At 42.3% G+C, this 21,338-nt stretch overlaps 1 protein-coding gene across 1 annotated transcript in view; it reads left to right on the top strand.

Moving 5' to 3' along the window:
• acss2l (acyl-CoA synthetase short chain family member 2 like) overlaps positions 1–19,648 on the top strand; it is a 39,891-nt gene extending 20,243 nt beyond the window's left edge. Inside the window, exons 12-18 of the mRNA XM_022678970.2 lie at positions 12,288–12,344; positions 12,433–12,513; positions 13,608–13,716; positions 13,941–14,009; positions 14,381–14,557; positions 14,666–14,740; positions 17,076–19,648. Of these exons, the coding sequence (XP_022534691.2) occupies positions 12,288–12,344; positions 12,433–12,513; positions 13,608–13,716; positions 13,941–14,009; positions 14,381–14,557; positions 14,666–14,740; positions 17,076–17,203 (696 nt within the window). The 3' untranslated portion in view covers positions 17,204–19,648. The remainder of the gene's footprint in view (positions 1–12,287; positions 12,345–12,432; positions 12,514–13,607; positions 13,717–13,940; positions 14,010–14,380; positions 14,558–14,665; positions 14,741–17,075) is intronic.
• Positions 19,649–21,338: the final 1,690 nt, after the last annotated feature.

Below are 21,338 nucleotides of genomic sequence, written 5' to 3'. Positions count from 1 at the left end.
AGTTGCTATCGTTTCTAAAGTGGTTGCTAAGTGGTTGCTAGGCAGTTGCTAACGTTTTCCATGTGGTTGCTAAGTGGTTGCTAGGCAGTTGCTATCATTTCTAAAGTGGTTGCTAAGTGGTTGCTAGGCAGTTGCTAACGTTTTCCTAGTGGTTGTTAAGGTGTTGCTAAGTGGTTGCTAGGCAGTTGCTATCGTTTCTAAAGTGGTTGCTACGTGGTTGCTAGGCAGTTGCTAACGTTTTCCATGTGGTTGCTAAGTGGTTGCTAGGCAGTTGCTATCATTTCTAAAGTGGTTGCTAAGTGGTTGCTAGGCAGTTGCTATCATTTCTAAAGTGGTTGCTAAGTGTTTGCTTGGCAGTTGCTAACGTTTTCCAGGTGGTTGCTAAGGTGTTGCTAAGTGGTTGCTAGGCAGTTGCTAACGTTTTCCAGGTGGTTGCTAAACAGTTAATAGATGGTTGCTAAACCCTGGCTGGGGTGCCGGGGTGTCCAAACTTTTGACTGATAGCTGCTCCATACAGCAGCTCCTCCATACACTCACAGTACTGGAGGAGCAGGGGAGAGAAGGGGTTCCGTGCGCAGAGCTGCTCGTGTGCGAGTTAGAACTCTGGGCCCCCCATTCATTTCAATGGGAAAATTTCGTACGACATTTGTACGAAAACCGTACGACGTATCGTCGAAACGTTAAAAATTTTGGAAAGAAAGCGGTAAGTTCTAAAGACCGTCCGATTTTTGTCTTTGTATGTCAAAAATTGTTACCTACACAGACGTTCAAAGTTGTCCCCTATTCATTTCCTATGGGAAAAAAAAGCGCACGTTTACGAAGTTTTTACGAAAACCGTACGATGTATCGCTTAAAAAAGCACAAGCAACCTATTCGGGTATAGGTCCTACGATACTGCAAAATTTCGTGGTTCTACGTCAAAAGCCCTAGGAGGAGTAGTCGATTAAATTTTGAGCGCGGAATAATAATAATAACTAGAAAAGGTAAAGTTCGTGAACGAACTTTAAGTTGGCTTGGAAAAGAACACTAATAACGTTAAAAAGTTAAAATGGTTGCTAAGCTTTTTCCGTCTGAAGAGTGTGAAGAGTCATTGATATGCTGTTAACTTTTGGCTAAACGCTAAATGCCGAAAACGCTGAAATCTAAAAACGTTAGGTTAAACGCTGAAATCTAAAAACATTTGGTTAAACGCTGAAATCTAAAAACATTTGGTTAAACGCTGAAATCTAAAAATGTTTGATTAAACGCTGAAATCTAAAAACGTTTGGTTAAACGATGAAATCTAAAAACATTTGGTTAAACGCTGAAATCTAAAAATGTTTGATTAAACGCTGAAATCTAAAAAACGCTTGTTTAAATGCTGAAATTGTAAAACTTTTGGTTAAACTTTTGATTGCTAATGTGTTGCTAGGCGGTTGCTATCATTTCTGAAAAGGTTGCTAAGCTGTTGCTAGGCAATTGCTAATGTTTTCCAGGTGGTTGCTAAGCTGTTGCTAATTGGTTGCTAGGCAATTGCTAACATATAACAGATGGTTGCTAAGGTGTTGCTAGGTGGTTGCTAGGGTGTTGCTAGGTTGTTGCTGTCATTTCTAAAGTAGTTGCTAAGTGGTTGCTAGGCAGTTGCTATCGTTTTCCTAGTGGTTGTTAAGGTGTTGCTAAGTGGTTGCTAGGCAGTTGCTATCATTTCTAAAGTGGTTGCTAAGTGGTTGCTAGGCAGTTGCTATCGTTTTCCTAGTGGTTGTTAAGGTGTTGCTAAGTGGTTGCTAGGCAGTTGCTATCATTTCTAAAGTGGTTGCTAGGCAGTTGCTATCGTTTTCCTAGTGGTTGTTAAGGTGTTGCTAAGTGGTTGCTAGGCAGTTGCTATCATTTCTAAAGTGGTTGCTAGGCAGTTGCTAACGTTTACCCAATGGTTGTTAAGGTGTTGCTAAGTGGTTATTAGGCAGTTGCTTTCATTTCTAAAGTGGTTGCTAAGTGGTTGCTAGGCAGTTGCTAACGTTTTCCAGGTGGTTGCTAAGTGGTTGCTAGGCAGTTGCTAACGTTTTCCAGGTGGTTGCTAGGCAGTTGCTAAGTGGTTGATAGGCAGTTGCTAACGTTTTCCAAGTGGTTGCTAGGCAGTTGCTAAGTGGTTGCTAGGCAGTTGCTAACATTTTCCAGGTGGTTGCTAAGTGGTTGCTAGGTAGTTGCTAACATATTCCAGGTGGTTGCTAGGCAGCTGCTAAGTGGTTGCTAGGCAGTTGCTAACGTTTTCCAGGTGGTTGCTAAGTGGTTGCTAGGCAGTTGCTAACGTTTTCCAGGTGGTTGCTAGGCAGTTGCTAAGTTGTTGCTAGGCAGTTGCTAACGTTTTCCAGGTGGTTGCTAAGTGGTTGCTAGGCAGTTGCTAACGTATTCCAGGTGGTTGCTAGGCAGTTGCTAAGTGGTTGCTAGGCAGTTGCTAACGTTTTCCAGGTGGTTGCTCAGTGATTGCTAGGCAGTTGCTAACGTTTTCCAGGTGGTTGCTAAGTGGTTGCTAGGCAGTTGCTAACGTATTCCAGGTGGTTGCTAGGCAGTTGCTAAGTGGTTGCTAGGCAGTTGCTAACGTTTTCCAAGTGGTTGCTAGGCAGTTGCTAAGTGGTTGCTAGGCAGTTGCTAACGTTTTCCAGGTGGTTGCTAAGTGGTTGCTAGGCAGTTGCTAACGTTTTCCAGGTGGTTGCTAGGCAGTTGCTAAGTGGTTGCTAGGCAGTTGCTAACGTTTTCCAGGTGGTTGCTAAGTGGTTGCTAGGCAGTTGCTAACATTTTCCAGGTGGTTGCTAGGCAGTTGCTAAGTTGTTGCTAAGCAGTTGCTAACGTTTTCCAGGTGGTTGCTAAGTGGTTGCTAGGCAGTTGCTAACGTATTCCAGGTGGTTGCTAGGCAGTTGCTAAGTGGTTGCTAGGCAGTTGCTAACGTTTTCCAGGTGGTTGCTCAGTGGTTGCTAGGCAGTTGCTAACGTTTTCCAGGTGGTTGCTAAGGTGTTGCTAAGTGGTTGCTAGGCAGTTGCTAACGTTTTCCAGGTGGTTGCTAAGGTGGTTGCTAAGCAGTTATTAGGTGGTTGCTAAGCCCTGGCTGGGGTGCTGGGGTGTCCAAACTTTTGACTGATAGCTGCTCCATACAGCAGCTCCTCCATACACTCACAGTACTGGAGGAGCAGGGGAGAGAAGGGGTTCCGTGCGCAGAGCTGCTCGTGTGTGAGATGGAACTCTGGGCCCCCCATTCATTTCTATGGGAAAACTTCGTACGACATTTGTACGAAAACCGTACGACGTATCGTCGAAACGTTAAATTTTTCGGAAAGAACGCGGTAAGTTCTATAGACCGTCCGATTTTTGTCTTTGTATGTCAAAAATTGTTACCTACACAGTCGTTCAAAGTTGTCCCCCATTCATTTCCTATGGGAAAAAAATGCGTACGTTTACGAAGTTTTTACGAAAACCGTACGATGTATCGCTTAAAAAAGCACAAGCAACCTATTCGGGTATAGGTCCTACGATACTGCAAAATTTCGTGGTTCTACGTCAAAAGGCCTAGGAGGAGATAGTGATTAAATTTTGCGAATAGAATAATAATAATAATAACTAGAAAAGGTAAAGTTCGTGAACGAACTTTAAGTTGGCTTGGAAAAGAACGCTAATAACGTTAAAAAGTTAAAATGGTTGCTAAGCTTTTTCTGTCTGAAGAGTGTGAAGAGTCATTGATATGCTGTTAACGCTAAATGCTAAAAACGCTGACATCTAAAAACATTTGGTTAAACGCTGAAATCTAAAAATGTTTGACTAAACGCTGAAATCTAAAAACGTTTGGTTAAACGATGAAATCTAAAAACATTTGGTTAAACGCTGAAATCTAAAAACGTTTGATTAAACGCTGACATCTAAAAACGTTTGGTTAAACGCTGAAATCTAAAAACATTTGGTTAAACGCTGACATCTAAAAACGTTTGGTTAAACGCTGAAATCTAAAAACGCTTGTTTAAATGCTGAAATCGTAAAACTTTTGGTTAAACTTTTGATTGCTAATGTGTTGCTAGGCGGTTGCTATCATTTCTGAAAAGGTTGCTAAGCTGTTGCTAGGCAATTGCTAATGTTTTCCAGGTGGTTGCTAAGGTGTTGCTAGGTGGTTGCTAGGGTGTTGCTAGGTTGTTGCTATCATTTCTAAAGTGGTTGCTAAGTGGTTGCTAGGCAGTTGCTATCGTTTTCCTAGTGGTTGTTAAGGTGTTGCTAAGTGGTTGCTAGGCAGTTGCTATCATTTCTAAAGTGGTTGCTAAGTGGTTGCTAGGCAGTTGCTATCGTTTTCCTAGTGGTTGTTAAGGTGTTGCTAAGTGGTTGCTAGGCAGTTGCTATCATTTCTAAAGTGGTTGCTAGGCAGTTGCTAACGTTTTCCCAATGGTTGTTAAGGTGTTGCTAAGTGGTTGCTAGGCAGTTGCTTTCGTTTCTAAAGTGGTTGCTAAGTGGTTGCTAGGCAGTTGCTAACGTTTTCCAGGTGGTTGCTAAGTGGTTGCTAGGCAGTTGCTAACGTTTTCCAGGTGGTTGCTAGGCAGTTGCTAAGTGGTTGCTAGGCAGTTGCTAACGTTTTCCAAGTGGTTGCTAGGCAGTTGCTAAGTGGTTGCTAGGCAGTTGCTATCATTTCTAAAGTGGTTGCTAGGCAGTTGCTAACGTTTTCCCAATGGTTGTTAAGGTGTTGCTAAGTGGTTGCTAGGCAGTTGCTTTCGTTTCTAAAGTGGTTGCTAAGTGGTTGCTAGGCAGTTGCTAACGTTTTCCAGGTGGTTGCTAAGTGGTTGCTAGGCAGTTGCTAACGTTTTCCAGGTGGTTGCTAGGCAGTTGCTAAGTGGTTGCTAGGCAGTTGCTAACGTTTTCCAAGTGGTTGCTAGGCAGTTGCTAAGTGGTTGCTAGGCAGTTGCTAACGTTTTCCAGGTGGTTGCTAAGTGGTTGCTAGGCAGTTGCTAACGTTTTCCAGGTGGTTGCTAGGCAGTTGCTAAGTTGTTGCTAGGCAGTTGCTAACGTTTTCCAGGTGGTTGCTAAGTGGTTGCTAGGCAGTTGCTAACGTATTCCAGGTGGTTGCTAGGCAGTTGCTAAGTGGTTGCTAGGCAGTTGCTAACGTTTTCCAGGTGGTTGCTCAGTGGTTGCTAGGCAGTTGCTAACGTTTTCCAGGTGGTTGCTAAGTGGTTGCTAGGCAGTTGCTAACGTATTCCAGGTGGTTGCTAGGCAGTTGCTAAGTGGTTGCTAGGCAGTTGCTAACGTTTTCCAAGTGGTTGCTAGGCAGTTGCTAAGTGGTTGCTAGGCAGTTGCTAACGTTTTCCAGGTGGTTGCTAAGTGGTTGCTAGGCAGTTGCTAACGTTTTCCAGGTGGTTGCTAGGCAGTTGCTAAGCGGTTGCTAGGCAGTTGCTAACGTTTTCCAAGTGGTTGCTAGGCAGTTGCTAAGTGGTTGCTAGGCAGTTGCTAACGTTTTCCAGGTGGTTGCTAAGTGGTTGCTAGGCAGTTGCTAACATTTTCCAGGTGGTTGCTAGGCAGTTGCTAAGTTGTTGCTAGGCAGTTGCTAACGTTTTCCAGGTGGTTGCTAAGTGGTTGCTAGGCAGTTGCTAACGTATTCCAGGTGGTTGCTAGGCAGTTGCTAAGTGGTTGCTAGGCAGTTGCTAACGTTTTCCAGGTGGTTGCTCAGTGGTTGCTAGGCAGTTGCTAACGTTTTCCAGGTGGTTGCTAAGGTGTTGCTAAGGTGTTGCTAGGCAGTTGCTAACGTTTTCCAGGTGGTTGCTAAGGTGGTTGCTAAGCAGTTATTAGGTGGTTGCTAAGCCCTGGCTGGGGTGCCGGGGTGTCCAAACTTTTGACTGATAGCTGCTCCATACAGCAGCTCCTCCATACACTCACAGTACTGGAGGAGCAGGGGAGAGAAGGGGTTCCGTGCGCAGAGCTGCTCGTGTGTGAGATGGAACTCTGGGCCCCCCATTCATTTCTATGGGAAAACTTCGTACGACATTTGTACGAAAACCGTACGACGTATCGTCAAAACGTTAAAATTTTCGGAAAGAATGCGGTAAGTTCTATAGACCGTCCGATTTTTGTCTTTGTATGTCAAAAATTGTTACCTACACAGTCGTTCAAAGTTGTCCCCCATTCATTTCCTATGGGAAAAAAAAGCGTACGTTTACGAAGTTTTTACGAAAACCGTACGATGTATCGCTTAAAAAAGCACAAGCAACCTATTCGGGTATAGGTCCTACGATACTGCAAAATTTCGTGGTTCTACGTCAAAAGCCCTAGGAGGAGATAGTGATTAAATTTTGAGCGCGGAATAATAATAATAATAATAATAATAAGATTACGAAGAACAGTAAGTTGGCTTTTCCAAGCCAACTTAACTAGAAAAGGCAAAGTTCGTGAACGAACTTTAAGTTGGCTTGGAAAAGTACGCTAATAACGTTGAAAAGTTAAAATGGTTGCTAAGTGGTTGCTAGGCAGTTATGATCATTTCTAAAGTGGTTGCTAAGCGTTTGCTAGGCAGTTGCTAACGTTTTCCAGGTGGTTGCTTAGGTGTTGCTAAGCAGTTGCTAGGCAGTTGCTAATGTATTCCACATGGTTGCTAAGTGGTTGCTAGGTGGTTGCTAAGCAGTTGCTAACGTTTTCCAAGTGGTGGCTAAAGTGTAGCTAACTGGTTCCTAGGCAGTTGCTATCATTTCTAAAGTGGTTGCTAAGCAGTTGCTAGGCAGTTGCTAACATATTCCACATGGTTGCTAAGTGGTTGCTAGGCAGCTGCTAACGTTTTCCTAGTGGTTGCTAAGGTGTTGCTAAGTGGTTGCTAGGCAGTTGCTATCATTACTAAAGTGGTTGCTAAGTGGTTGCTAGGCAGTTGCTAATGTTTTCCTACTGGTTACTAAGGTGTTGCTAACTGATTGCTAGGCAGTTGCTATCGTCTCTAAAGTGGTTGCTAAGTGGTTGCTAGGCCGTTGCTATCATTTCTAAAGTGGTTGCTAAGCAGTTGCTAGGCAGTTGCTAATATATTCCACATGGTTGCTAAGTGGTTGCTAGGCAGTTGCTATCGTTTCTAAACTGGTTGCTAAGTGGTTGCTAGGCCGTTGCTATCGTTTCTAAAGTGGTTGCTAAGCAGTTGCTAGGCAGTTGCTAACATATTCCACATGGTTGATTAGTGGTTGCTAGGCAGTTGTTAACATTTTCCAGGTGGTTGCTAAGATGTTGTTAAGTGGTTGCTAGGCAGTTGCTATAATTTCTAAAGTGGTTGCTAGGCAGTTGCTAACGTTTTCCTAGTGGTTGCTAAGGTGTTGCTAAGTGGTTGCTAGGCAGTTGGTATCATTACTAAAGTGGTTGCTAAGTGGTTGCTAGGCAGTTGCTAATGTTTTCCTAGTGGTTGCTAAGGTGTTGCTAAGTGATTGCTAGGCAGTTGCTATCGTCTCTAAAGTGGTTGCTAAGCAGTTGCTAGGCAGTTGCTAACATATTCCACATGGTTGCTAAGTGGTTGCTAGGCAGTTGCTATCGTTTCTAAAGTGGTTGCTAAGCAGTTGCTAGGCAGTTGCTAACATATTCCACATGGTTGCTAAGTGGTTGCTAGGCAGTTGCTATCGTTTCTAAACTGGTTGCTAAGTGGTTGCTAGGCCGTTGCTATCGTTTCTAAAGTGGTTGCTAAGCAGTTGCTAGGCAGTTGTTAACATATTCCAAATGGTTGCTAAATGGTTGCTAGGCAGTTGTTAACATTTTCCAGGTGGTTGCTAAGATGATGTTAAGTGGTTGCTAGGCAGTTGCTATAATTTCTAAAGTGGTTGCTAGGCAATTGCTAACGTTTTCCTAGTGGTTGCTAAGGTGTTGCTAGGTGGTTGCTAGGTGGTTGCTAAGGTGTTGCTAGGTGGTTGCTAAGGTGTTGCTATGGTATCTGAGGTGGTTGCTAAGGTGTTGCTAGGTGGTTGCTAGGTGGTTGCTAAGTGGTTGTTAGGTGATTGCTAAGGTATTGCTAGGTGGTTGCTAAGGTGTTGCTATGGTAACTGGGGTGGTTGCTAAGGTGTTGCTAGGTGGTTGCTAGGTGGTTGCTAAGGTGTTGCTAGGTGGTTGCTAAGGTGTTGCTATGGTATCTGGGGTGGTTGCTAAGGTGTTGCTAGGTGGTTGCTAGGCAGTTGCTATCATTTCTAAAGTGGTTGCTAAGTGGTTGCTAGGCAGTTGCTAACGTTTTCCTAATGGTTGCTATGGTGTTGGTAAGTGGTTGCTAGACAGTTGCTATCTTTCTAAAGTGGTTGCTAAGTGGTTGCTAGGCAGTTGCTAATGTTTTCCAGGTGGTTGCTAAGGTGTTGCTAAGTGGTTGCTAGGCAGTTGCTAACGTTTTCCAGGTGGTTGCTAAGGTGTTGCTAAGTGGTTGCTAGGCAGTTGCTATCGTTTCTAAAGTGGTTGCTAAGTGGTTGCTAGGCAGTTGCTAACGTTTTCCATGTGGTTGCTAAGTGGTTGCTAGGCAGTTGCTATCATTTCTAAAGTGGTTGCTAAGTGGTTGCTAGGCAGTTGCTAACGTTTTCCTAGTGGTTGTTAAGGTGTTGCTAAGTGGTTGCTAGGCAGTTGCTATCATTTCTAAAGTGGTTGCTAGGCAGTTGCTAACGTTTTCCATGTGGTTGCTAAGTGGTTGCCAGGCAGTTGCTATAATTTCTAAAGTGGTTGCTAAGTGGTTGCTAGGCAGTTGCTAACGTTTTCCAAGTGGTTGCTAGGCAGTTGCTAAGTGGTTGCTAGGCAGTTGCTAACATTTTCCAGGTGGTTGCTAAGTGGTTGCTAGGTAGTTGCTAACATATTCCAGGTGGTTGCTAGGCAGCTGCTAAGTGGTTGCTAGGCAGTTGCTAACGTTTTCCAGGTGGTTGCTAAGTGGTTGCTAGGCAGTTGCTAACGTTTTCCAGGTGGTTGCTAGGCAGTTGCTAAGTGTTTGCTTGGCAGTTGCTAACGTTTTCCAAGTAGTTGCTAGGCAGTTGCTAAGTGGTTGCTAGGCAGTTGCTAACGTTTTCCAGGTGGTTGCTAAGTGGTTGCTAGGCAGTTGCTAACGTTTTTCAGGTGGTTGCTAAGGTGGTTGCTAAGCAGTTAATAGGTGGTTGCTAAGCCTTGGCTGGGGTGCCGGGGTGTCCAAACTTTTGACTGATAGCTGCTCCATACAGCAGCTCCTCCATACACTCACAGTACTAGAGGAGCAGGGGAGAGAAGGGGTTCCGTGCGCAGAGCTGCTCGTGTGCGAGATGGAACTCTGGGCCCCCCATTCATTTCTATGGGAAAACTTCGTACGACAATTGTACGAAAACCGTACGTCGCATCATTTCGTAAAGCATATTTTCGGAAAGAACGCGGTAAGTTATATAGACCAGCTGAATTACGTCTTCGTATCTCAAAAATTGTGACGTTCACGGCCGTTCAAAATTCTCCCCCATTCATTCCTATGGGAAAAAAAAGCGTACGTTTACGAAGTTTTTACGAAAACCGTACGACATATCGCTTCAAAAAGCACAAGCAACCTAATCGGGCATAGGTCCTACGATCCTGTAAAGTTTCGAGTTTCTACGTTAAAAGCCCTAGGAGGAGATAGTGATTAAATTTTGCGAAGAGAATAATAATAATAACTAGAAAAGGTAAAGTTCGTGAACGAACTTTAAGTTGGCTTGGAAAAGAACGCTAATAACGTTAAAAAGTTAAAATGGTTGCTAAGCTTTTTCCGTCTGAAGAGTGTGAAGAGTCATTGATATGCTGTTAACTTTTGGCTAAACGCTAAATGCTAAAAACGCTGAAATCTAAAAACATTTGGTTAAACGCTGAAATCTAAAAACATTTGGTTAAACGCTGAAATCTAAAAACGTTTGATTAAACGCTGAAATCTAAAAACGTTTCGTTAAACGCTGAAATCTAAAAACGTTTAGTTAAACGTTGAAATCTAAAAACGTTTGATTAAACGCTGAAATCTAAAAACGTTTGGTTAAACGCTGAAATCTAAAAACGTTTGATTAAACACTGAAATCTAAAAACGCTTATTTAAATGCTGAAATTGTAAAACTTTTGGTTGTACTTTTGATTGCTAATGTGTTGCTAGGCAGTTGCTATCATTTCTGAAAAGGTTGCTAAGCTGTTGCTAGGCAGTTGCTAATGTTTTCCAGGTGGTTGCTAAGCTATTGCTAACTGGTTGCTAGGCAGTTGCTAACATATACCAGGTAGTTGCTAAGGTGTTGCTAGGTGGTTGCTAGGGTGTTGCTAGGTTGTTGCTAAGGTGTTGCTATGGTATCTGGGGTGGTTGCTAAGATGTTGCTACGTGGTTGCTAGGGTGTTGCTAGGTGGTTGCTAAGGTGTTGCTATGGTATCTGGGGTGGTTGCTAAGGTGTTTCTAGGTGGTTGCTAGGTGGTTGCTAAGGTGTTGCTATGGTATCCGGGGTGGTTGCTAAGATGTTGCTAGGTGGTTGTTAAGGTGTTGCTATGGTATCCGGGGTGGTTGCTAAGATGTTGCTAGGTGGTTGCTAAGGTGTTGCTATGGTATCCGGGGTGGTTGCTAAGGTGTTGCTATGCGGTTGCTAAGGTGTTGCTATGGTATCCGGGGTGGTTGCTAAGGTGTTGCTAGGTGGTTGCTAGGTGGTTGCTAAGGTGTTGCTAGGTGGTTGCTAAGGTGTTGCTATGGTATCTAGGGTGGTTGCTAAGGTGTTGCTAGGTGGTTGCTAAGTGGTTGCTAGGTGGTTGCTAAGGTATTGCTAGGTGGTTGCTAAGGTGTTGCTATGGTAACCGGGGTGGTTGCTAAGGTGTTGCTAGGTGGTTGCTAGGTGGTTGCTAAGGTGTTGCTAGGTGGTTGCTAAGCAGTTGCTATCATTTCTAAAGTGGTTGCTAAGTGGTTGCTAGGCAGTTGCTAACGTTTTCCTAATGGTTGCTAAGGTGTTGGTAAGTGGTTGCTAGGCTGTTGCTATCATTTCTAAAGTGGTTGCTAGGCAGTTGCTATCGTTTCTAAGGTGGTTGCTAAGTGGTTGCTAACGTTTTCCTAGTGGTTGTTAAGGTGTTGCTAAGTGGTTGCTAGGCAGTTGCTAACATTTTCCAGGTGTTTGCTAAGTGGTTGCTAACTGGTTGCTAGGCAGTTGCTATAATTTCTAAAGTGGTTGCTAAGTTGTTGCTAAGTGGTTGCTAGGCAGTTGCTAACATTTTCCAGGTGGTTGCTAAGGTGTTGCTAAGTGGTTGCTAGGCAGTTGCTAACGTTTTCCAGGTGGTTGCTAAGGTGTTGCTAAGTGGTTGCTAGGCAGTTGCTAACGTTTTCCAGGTGGTTGCTAAGCAGTTAATAGGTGGTTGCTAAAACCTGGCTGGGGTGCCGGGGTGTCCAAACTTTTGACTGATAGCTGCTCCATACAGCAGCTCCTCCATACACTCACAGTACTGGAGGAGCAGGGGAGAGAAGGGGTTCCGTGCGCAGAGCTGCTCGTGTGTGAGATGGAACTCTGGGCCCCCCATTCATTTCTATGGGAAAACTTCGTACGACAATTGTACGAAAACCGTACGTCGTATCACTTCGCAACCTCCTATTAATTTAAAGATCTCGATAAGATCTATAAGCTCGCCGAATTTGGTGTTCGTATCTCAAAAATTGTGGCGGATACGGACGTTTAAAATTTGGCCCCATTCATTCCTATGGGAAAAAAATGCGTACGTTTACGAAGTTTTTACGAAAACCGTACGATGTATCGCTTAAAAAAGCACAAGCAACCTATTCGGGTATAGGTCCTACGATACTGCAAAATTTCGTGGTTCTACGTCAAAAGCCCTAGGAGGAGATAGTGATTAAATTTTGCGAATAGAATAATAATAATAATAATAAGTAGAATAAGATTACGAAGAACAATAAGTTGGCTTTTCCAAGCCAACTTAATAATAATAAGTAGAATAAGAAGATTACGAAGAACAATAAGTTGGCTTTTCCAAGCCAACTTAATAAGAAGATTACGAAGAACAATAAGTTGGCTTTTCCAAGCCAACTTAAAAATTCTAAATAAAAAAGGCCAATTTACTGTAACTCTTATTTAATTCCAAAACAATTATACTTTTTCACATTTTCCAAACAAATGAGTATTTAAGTATAATTGGATCTCATACTAAGCTTATTTGATGGTCTTTGAAGTCTTTTAAAAAATGTTTGCTGACTCTGTGTACATAAAAAAAAGAAATATATCTGCTTATTAAAATTCTTTATGTATAAAGTTACAACTTACTTTTTATGTTTCTGAATGGAATGCATTTAGAAGTGTATTTTTTAAATTTATAATAAAAATAACAAACATCCTGTGTTTTGTATGTAGGGAGGTCATGTTCTGACTCCTCTGCCCGCTGCTACGCCTCTAAAGCCAGGCTCTGCTGTAAGTCTGTTCAACCAATTGTTATTGTTCTGTGATCTGATCACAGAGAAATTAATACCACTGATGTTGCTAATTTCTTTTTTTTCAGACTTTGCCTTTTTTTGGAGTGCTGCCCATCATCCTAAACGAGCACGGGGAGGAGCTGGAGGGAGAGGCAGAGGGCTACCTGGTGAGAAACACAGAGCTACACTGTCAGTGAGAATAATCATCCTTTTTCACAGATCTGTGAGCAGCTTTGCTATTCTATAAAAAAAGAACAGATTAAAAACGTAGATAAGAACTGAGTAACATAATATAAAATGATGATAAATTATTTACCTTGCATCTGGAGTTACATAGGGCCAATTTCCTTAGCTTGTAGACTAGTATCCCATTCACTCACTAATCACTCAATAAAAGACACTGGTAACCTCCTTCACATAACCGCTGGGTTGTTTTGGCAGTTTATGATCCGATCAGCAACATTTAACCCAAACATGAAGACCTGACGCCTTACAGACAGACTGCTGTAGCTGTTTAGATTAAATTGTATGTTATTTTACATTATAAATGTAACACTAGACTGCAGTTTCTGCAGAAACTGCGAGTGAGATTGCAGTGCTGATTCATGGCTTTTTGCTATGGTATCTCTGCTGGTTGCTAAGCGGTTGCTAGGTGGTTGCTAAGGTGCTGCTAGGTGGTTGCTAAGGTGTTGCTATGTTATCCGTGGTGGTTGGTATGGTGTTGCTAGGTGGTTTTTTAGGTGTTCCTATGATGTCCATGGTGGTTGTTATGATGTTGCTTGGTGGTTGCTAAGGTGTTGCTATGTTATCCCTGGTGGTTTCTAAGGTGTTGCTATGATGTCCATGGTGGTTGCTAGGTGGTTGCTAAGGTGTTGCTAGGTGGCTGCCACGATGTTGCTATGGTATCCGTGTTGATTGGTAAGATTTTGCTAAGCGGTTGCTATGGTGTTGCTAAGGTGTCCATGGTGTTGCTAAGTGATTGCTAGGTGGTTGCTAAGGTGTTGCTAAGTTGTTGCTAGCTGATGCGCTAAGGTGTTGCTAGGTGGTTGCAAAGGTGTTGCTAAGCGATTGCAAGATGGTTGCTAAGGTGTTGCTATGCTGTTGCAAAGTGGTTGCTAAGGTGTTTTTAGGTGGTTGCAAGGTAGTGTCTTTGCATAAATGATATAAAAATGTGTTTGCACGGTGCATGTTTACATTAAACATTAACTAAAAAGCATTGTCAAAAAGTCTCAATATGGCTGATTTTTTTAATGGATTGCAGGTTTTCCAGAAGCCCTGGCCAGGCATTATGCGGGGTGTGTATGGAAATCAGGAGCGTTTTGAGAACACCTACTTCAAAAAGTTTCCAGGATTTTATGTGACGGGAGACGGTACGTGATTAAACATCCTACACAAGTATCAATACAATACAATTATACATTTTAATATAAACACAAAAAAGTATCAATAAAATACAATGATGCATATCAATATCACTGCAATAAAATAATGCAATATTAATACTGAAATCTTTTAGTATGTAGCAGAAATTTAGCACTGCAGCAGGAATGTGTTGTATGTTTGTGCTCATGTGGTTTGTTCTCTGTGTCCTCAGGGTGCAGGAGGGATAAGGATGGCTACTACTGGATCACAGGCAGGATAGATGACATGCTCAATGTCTCTGGTAGGACTAGAAGAAGTTTATACCAATGCTGCCCCCTAGTGGCTCCAACTGCAATGTCTTACGTTCATTTTATATACCATAATTACTACCACAGTATGAAGTGTATACATAAATACACACATGCATGCAGTCTGCATTACACACAAAAGCATATGCACAGACACAGAGACTGATATATTCAACATTTACACAATCCTGCATCCAATAATCTGGTGCTTTAACTTTTTATTGCTATATAAATAATTTTACAATTTTATACAGTCCAGGTAAATTACTTTAAACCGTTTATAGAGTGGCCTAAGACTTCTGCACTGTACTGTGAATATATGTAAAAAATATATAAATATGGTTTAATAATATGCTGTTCTCAGGTCACCTATTGAGCACATCAGAAGTGGAGGCAGCACTATCAGAGCACTCGGCTGTCGCTGAGGCCGCGGTGGTCAGCCGCCCACACACCATAAAGGGGGAGTGTCTGTACTGCTTTGTCACTCTGAAAGACTGCAGAGAGTTTAACCACACACTGTTGGAGGAGCTGAAGAGGAAAGGTCAGGGTTACTCAGGATAGAAGCTTGAGATTTCAATTCCTCCGGATTTAATGCTCATATTAACATGAATTTAGTGTATTTTTTTAACTTATATGTATTGTTTGTCAGTGAGGGAGAAGATTGGCCCAATAGCCACTCCAGACTTCATCCAGAACGCTCCAGCCCTCCCCAAAACCCGCTCAGGTATGAACTCTTCTTCTTTGATTTTACCAAATAAAAAAAAAATTAAACTCTGGAATATACAGGTGCTGGTCAACGAATTAGAATAATTTGAAATAGTGCAATCATGAAATTCTTTGAATGCATTTTTTGTGCAGAAAGCAAATCAGCAAATCACCTGTCCTACTCGTTAGACTAATCACAGAACTCGTTACCTGGAAAAAAATTTGCTCAGCTGAGCTTTCCAAAAGGCCCATTTAGGCCATTTAACTGTGACACTGTTGTTTTATTGAATTAGAATAATGGAGAAACCGTTTCATTGAATTAGAATAAATGCTCGAATTTTTGTTTTCTGTGAAGAGTGTTCACTGTGCAGTATAAAGTCAGGGTTGAGTAAAATTTCTAAGTTGTAAAATCAATCATGGGTAAGCAGCGCGACCTCTCAACCGGAATAGTGGCTCAAATTCAAGCCCTTCGCCAACAAGGCTTGACCCAAACTAAAATTGCTGAGCAGCTCGGCATCAGCCAGTCTTCCGTCTGCAAAGCTCTCAAGAAAAACTGCAGCAAGCGCACCAACTGTTCCGGCGTCCGAAAAACTTCTGCTCGCGACAACAAGCAGCTGAGAAAGATCGCAGTCAGCAACCGGTTCAAGTCCACTTCCGAGCTCACCGACTTGTGGAACAAGCAGACCGGCGCTGACGTCTCCAGATCAACCACTTACCGTCGTCTGCGCGAACTCGGCTTCAAATCTCGCGTTCCAGCAGTAAAACCGATGCTGAACAAGAAACAAATGGAGAAACGGCTAAAGTGGGCCAAAGAACACGGCGAGTGGACTGCTGAAGACTGGCAGAAAGTGGTCTTCAGTGACGAATCACGCTTCTGCATCTCCTTCGGTGACCAAGGTCCTCGTGTCTGGCGTCGTGATGGCGAAACCTACAACCACGAGTGCGTGAAAAGATCCGTCAAGTTTCCCCAGAGCGTTATGGTCTGGGGATGCATGTCCGCTCGAGGTGTAGGGAAACTCTGCTTCCTCAAGAAGACTGTCAATGCTGCCGTATATCAAGATGTTCTGGAAACGTTCCTGATTCCGACTGTTGAGGAACAGTTCGGCGAAGAAGACTTCATATTTCAACAGGATCTTGCACCGGCTCATGCGGCAAAGTCGACCAAAGATTGGTTCACTAAAAAACAGCTTGAAGTTTTGGCATGGCCGGCCAACTCGCCTGACCTCAATGTCATTGAAAACCTTTGGGCCATCGTCAAGCGGAAAATTCGCGACAGAAAGCCTACTACGCTGGACCAACTGAAGCAGAACATCGCCACTGCCTGGGAAGCTGTGAGTGCGGAAACTTGCGACAAGCTGGTCAAATCGATGCCGCGGAGACTTCAGGCAGTCATACAAGCCAAGGGGGCAGCCACAAAATACTGAGAAAGTGATGATTGTAATTATAATAAAAATTATTCTAATTCAATGAAACGGTTTCTCCATTATTCTAATTCAATAAAACAACAGTGTCACAGTTAAATGGCCTAAATGGGCCTTTTGGAAAGCTCAGCTGAGCAATTTTTTTTCCAGGTAACGAGTTCTGTGATTAGTCTAACGAGTAGGACAGGTGAGGTGAACACCTGATTTGCTTTCTGCACAAAAAATGCATTCAAAGAATTTCATGATTGCACTATTTCAAATTATTCTAATTCGTTGACCAGCACCTGTAATCAAGAGGAAGATGGATGATCACAAGCCATCAAACCAAGCTGAACTGCTTGAATTTTTTCACCAGGAGTAAAGGCATAAAGTTATCCAAAAGCAGTGTGTAAGACTGGTGGAGGAGAACATGCCAAGCTGCATGAAAACTGTGAATAAAAACCAGGGTTATTTCACCAAATATTGATTTTAATTTTAATTTTTTTAACTTTTAAAACTTTATGAATATGAACTTTTTTTTCCTGAGATATAGATTGTGCTTCCTCCCATCTGACATCTTTAGTGGAAACACCTACCTTGTGCACCTGGTCCCTGGTCATTTTATTAGAAACACCTACCTTGTGCTTCCAGTCCCTGTCCACTTAATGAGGAACACCTACCTTGTACTTCCGTTCACTGGCCATTTTATTGAAAACACCTACCTCATATGCACACTTGTTGGTCACTTTATTAGAAACCACTACATTGTATTTACACTCACTGGCCATTTTATTAGAAACACCTACCTTGTACTCCTACTCCCTGGTTACTTTATTCTTCGACTGTGTTCTTTAAATCGCTAGCTAAATTTCTGTACCTTTAGAGCAGGACTGGAGTCATACTCTCCTGGTATTGGCTTGTATATTTTTAAACCCCGCCTCCTCTCCCCTGCAGGTAAGATAATGAGACGTGTCCTGAGGCAGATCGCCCGTAACGAGAAGGACCTGGGGGACCTGTCCACTCTGGCTGACCCCAAGGTCGTGGAGGTGCTCTTGAGCCAAAGATGTGAGGCAGCAGCATGAGCGCATCCCCCCGTCTGCTGCTCTTTAAACCCCCTCTTCACTTTTGAGACAAGGACAACAGACTGGTGTAGATTGTGACCCCTGTGATAAAATCACAGCTTTAATGATGCACAACGTACTTCCTATCCCAATACTGTAGGGTCACGACCCACAGTGAGCTTCCCAATGTCAGTTATATTCACAGTCTGGCAGTTCTGGCATTCTAATTAATATAATGTGAGTAATGAATTTTGGTTGAACCAGATTTCAGTATGTCATTTCTATTCATGTGAGGTATGACTGCACTCAGGTTTGTGGCAAATTCTGTATGATCGTACACTCATCAACAAAAAAGTGACGCACCAAGTAGAAGTTGAAGAAATTGATTGTAAAATTATAGGCCCTATGCTCATTGTTATCTTACACCCTGCAAACAGCCTATTTTCATGCCTTCTGCCTGCGTCATTTAAATAGCAACGATGTGGTGGTCTCAAAATGTGGTGTGTTCAGGTAAATTTCAAGCATATAACTCCCTTGACAACGAAAAACTCAGTGCGCCATTGACTGAATATAACCTAGACAACAGTCAACAGTCAGACGTTTATTGCTTATTTGTGAATGGCAGTGCTAGCAAAATCAGAGCACATCTGGCTCTTAAACAGAATGGCAAGTGGCACCGTGATTGGTTAATTTTATGTTACAGCCAAAACACATCCATGATAAATTAAGAGAATTAGTACATGCCTTTTTGTGTGTTTCGAGCTGCGAAAAGCATACTTTTCCCACCGTTACAATAGTAAAGAGACAATGACGCGCCCTAAATCAAGCTCTGTGCAGTTTACGGCTCGCCTATAGATCGCTAAAGTAGGGGCCTCTATATGTGTGAATGTAATTATAATACTTATGTGTAAATGATTTCACTATTAAAGTGAAAGGGTAGTCTGTATAATTGACAAGAGACGCTAGTATTCAGTTGGGCCTCCACTAGCTTGGATAGAAGATGAGATACGTTTGGGTGTGGAGGCATACAGGTTCTGTTTGGCATCCTGTGGCACATTTGCCCACAGATATTGAAGCTGGGCCTGTAGATCCTGCTCACTCATGGGTTGTCAAAGCTGGCATCCCAGTTGATCATATTAATTCTCAACTATCTAACAAGGCAGGCAAACAAGTGTTGCAATCTGCTGGAAACATTATTGGGAAACTCTTGCAGCGTGTGGGCGAGCATTATCCTGCTGAAAAATGCCAATTGGATGCCCTGCCATAAAAAGCAACACACATGTCGCACCAAGAGGTACATTATCCACACAATATAAGATAAGATTTGCAGGGTGTTTTGTTGTTGAGTGTACTTTCAAGTGAAATGGAAACTGATGCAGTGCAGATTTGGGGGCCAACAAACAAACAGTTAAAGTTTTATGCAGTAGTGACATAGAGATTGTTTGGTTTATTGTTTATGTAAAGGAGTGTTACTCAAGAATCAAGAACCTCTAGAGGTTAGAAAAAGTTCAACACAACTACACTGGAACATTTTTATTCCCTGTTCAAACACATTATATTCCTAGGTGCCTCTATAATCTATTTTTCCAGAAAGTATTACAGTCTGATTTTGCTGCCTATGAACTTTAAATATTCTTCTTGGTTTAGCTGTGGCATTTTGTTTTTAGCTTTTTACAATGATAGGAAATTATGCCCACTATAACATTTATCTCCTGGACAGAGATATTCTAATCCAACAAACATTTAAAATTCAGCACTTAATAAGTACCAGTAGCTGCTGTGAGAATTATTAAGTGTATCACTGTCTGTTCTTTCCAGTGAGCTCTCATAAGTTTATCAGTCACTACCTGTGTTAGTGTGCAATTTGTGGGGGACTAGTATTACGCATAATTTTCCTGAAAGAAACTCAAAGCTTTCCCTTCTAAGCTCTAAAACTAATAAATATTCATCTATTTTGTTCATTATGTAAACAGTAAGGAATGAAATATTTATTTTACAGATTTACAGCACATACAATCCTGTCCAGAAGGGATGCTGCTAGTTTTGTGGTCAGCTTGGTTTCCCCCTGGCCTGAAATAATTTTCTCCATTTTGGAAAAGCACTTCCAAAGTTAACTCTTGTTTTAGCACTTATATTTTCATATAGATTTGGGGCAACACAATGATTAGTATTATTTTATTAGTTTCTATATATTTCACAGTTTTGAATTTTTCAGAAAAGGGAAAGACATTGGACATTGATTAATGCTTCTTTAATGCTATCCAGTTACTGATCATATCACACAAGCTGCATATGCCAACATTTTAACATACACTGTTTATTTTAAGATTCTGAGTCATCTGACTCTTTGCTTAAAGTGGCATTCACTGTTTGACTTTAGCCTGTTTTTTTTCTTGTGTATAATAAAGATTTTGTCAAATGTATTGAACTTTCATAATAAAGCTTGAACTTTAGATCATTTATTAACACAGGTGTTTTGATTTTTGTTGATTAAAACAGATTAAGAAATATATTTTATCAGGTAATGACCCAATTCTTGTTCATATGAACTGCTCTTATCATCAGTAGTATTGTCTCCAACACTTGGAGGATGAAAACTAGCAGCAAGCCTCCTCTGATACATGTAAAGCCAGACCCCACATCTTTTTCAGCTGTGTGGTCCGTGCATTCAGAGGAAAGCACAGCAACCAAGCTGTGATACATCAGCTAACAGATGCCTGTGCTGACAATGATAACTGGCTCTGATGTAAGAGTATAATGAGACAGTTGCAGATTTTAAAATGTTGCATGTCCCAACACCCTGGTAGCCGAGTATAATATGGGAATCAGCCTGAACTGCTCATGCCAACTTTCCGGTTGCCGAGTATACTAGGACAGTTGGTTGGTGCCAACACCTTAGTTGCTGAGTATAAACCACATTTGGCACAATTCCATGGCTAATGCTGGCTCTAAGCCAAGCCCAGGTCAATTCCTAATGCACTCTGGGATAAGTTTGATGTGCATCAAATTGTGATGGCTCGACGACTACGTTAGAACATCTCCAAGACATTAGACTTTAGGTCTTCTAGGGTGCTCCCAGTATACAGTGGTCATAACCTACTGAAATGCACTTAAACCTTACCCCCCCTCTCTCTCTTTCTATCTCTCTTTCTCTCTCTCTCTTTCTCAATCACTCATTCAATCTGAGTATTAAAAGCAGACATTAGTGCCCAGGTCACCCCAAAGCCCAGTCTTATTTGGCTAAATGTTCATTTTTTTCTGAAGCTTTTATATAGTCTACAGTGTTCCTTCAGTGTTAAACTGCTATTTGCATGCTCTAGCAAAACAGATGCAGTGTGAAGCTGATCTTCTCGATGTTCCCTCATAAAAATGAGTGAGGAGCTATATTAAATTATATTTTATAACTATTACATTTTTCTGGAGGGCGGCACGGTGGCGCAGTGGGTAGCACTTCCGCCTCACAGCAAGACGGCCTGGGTTTAATTCCCGGCTGGGGCGACCCGGGTCTTTCTGTGTGGAGTTTGCACGTTCTCCCCGTGTCTGCGTGGGTTTCCTCCGGGTTCTCCGGTTTCCTCCCACAGGCCAAAGACGGCACGTTCAGGCTAATTGGAACTTGGTTGAAATTGCCCCTTAGGTGTGAGTGTGTGAGTGAATGTGTCTGTGTGTCTGTCTGTGTCTGTCTGCCCTGCGATGGATTGGCGGCCTGTCCAGGGTGTATCCTGCCTTCCGCCCGATGCTGGCTGGGATAGGCTCCAGCACCCCCCCGCGACCCTTAATGGATGAAGCGGTTGATAATGACTTGACTTGACTTGACTTGACATTTTTCTGGATTTTTTGTTCAGTACATCAGCTCTGTGATCTGTTATGTTATTACATTGAAAGCTACAGTACATTGTTCAGAGTTATATATTATTATGTAATGTGGCTTTTGCGGTACTCTGGTGGGTTTATTAATTATGCGCAGTTATCAAATAGATCTATAGATTTGTGATTATAGGAGTTCAACCAAGGAAAAACACAGTCCAGATACACTGTTGGATTATTACCTCATCTAAATCCCTATCTAGATTAGTTTCTCAGGGGGTCCTGGGGTAAGTTTCTCTTTTATGGGGGTCCTCTGTGAATTTTTTCTCATCTGGAAAGACCATGTGTGTGT

Source organism: Astyanax mexicanus, chromosome 4 (genome assembly GCF_023375975.1).
Source record: "Astyanax mexicanus isolate ESR-SI-001 chromosome 4, AstMex3_surface, whole genome shotgun sequence".
Lineage (NCBI taxonomy): Eukaryota > Metazoa > Chordata > Actinopteri > Characiformes > Acestrorhamphidae > Astyanax > Astyanax mexicanus.
This window is presented reverse-complemented; position numbering and strand designations above follow the sequence as displayed.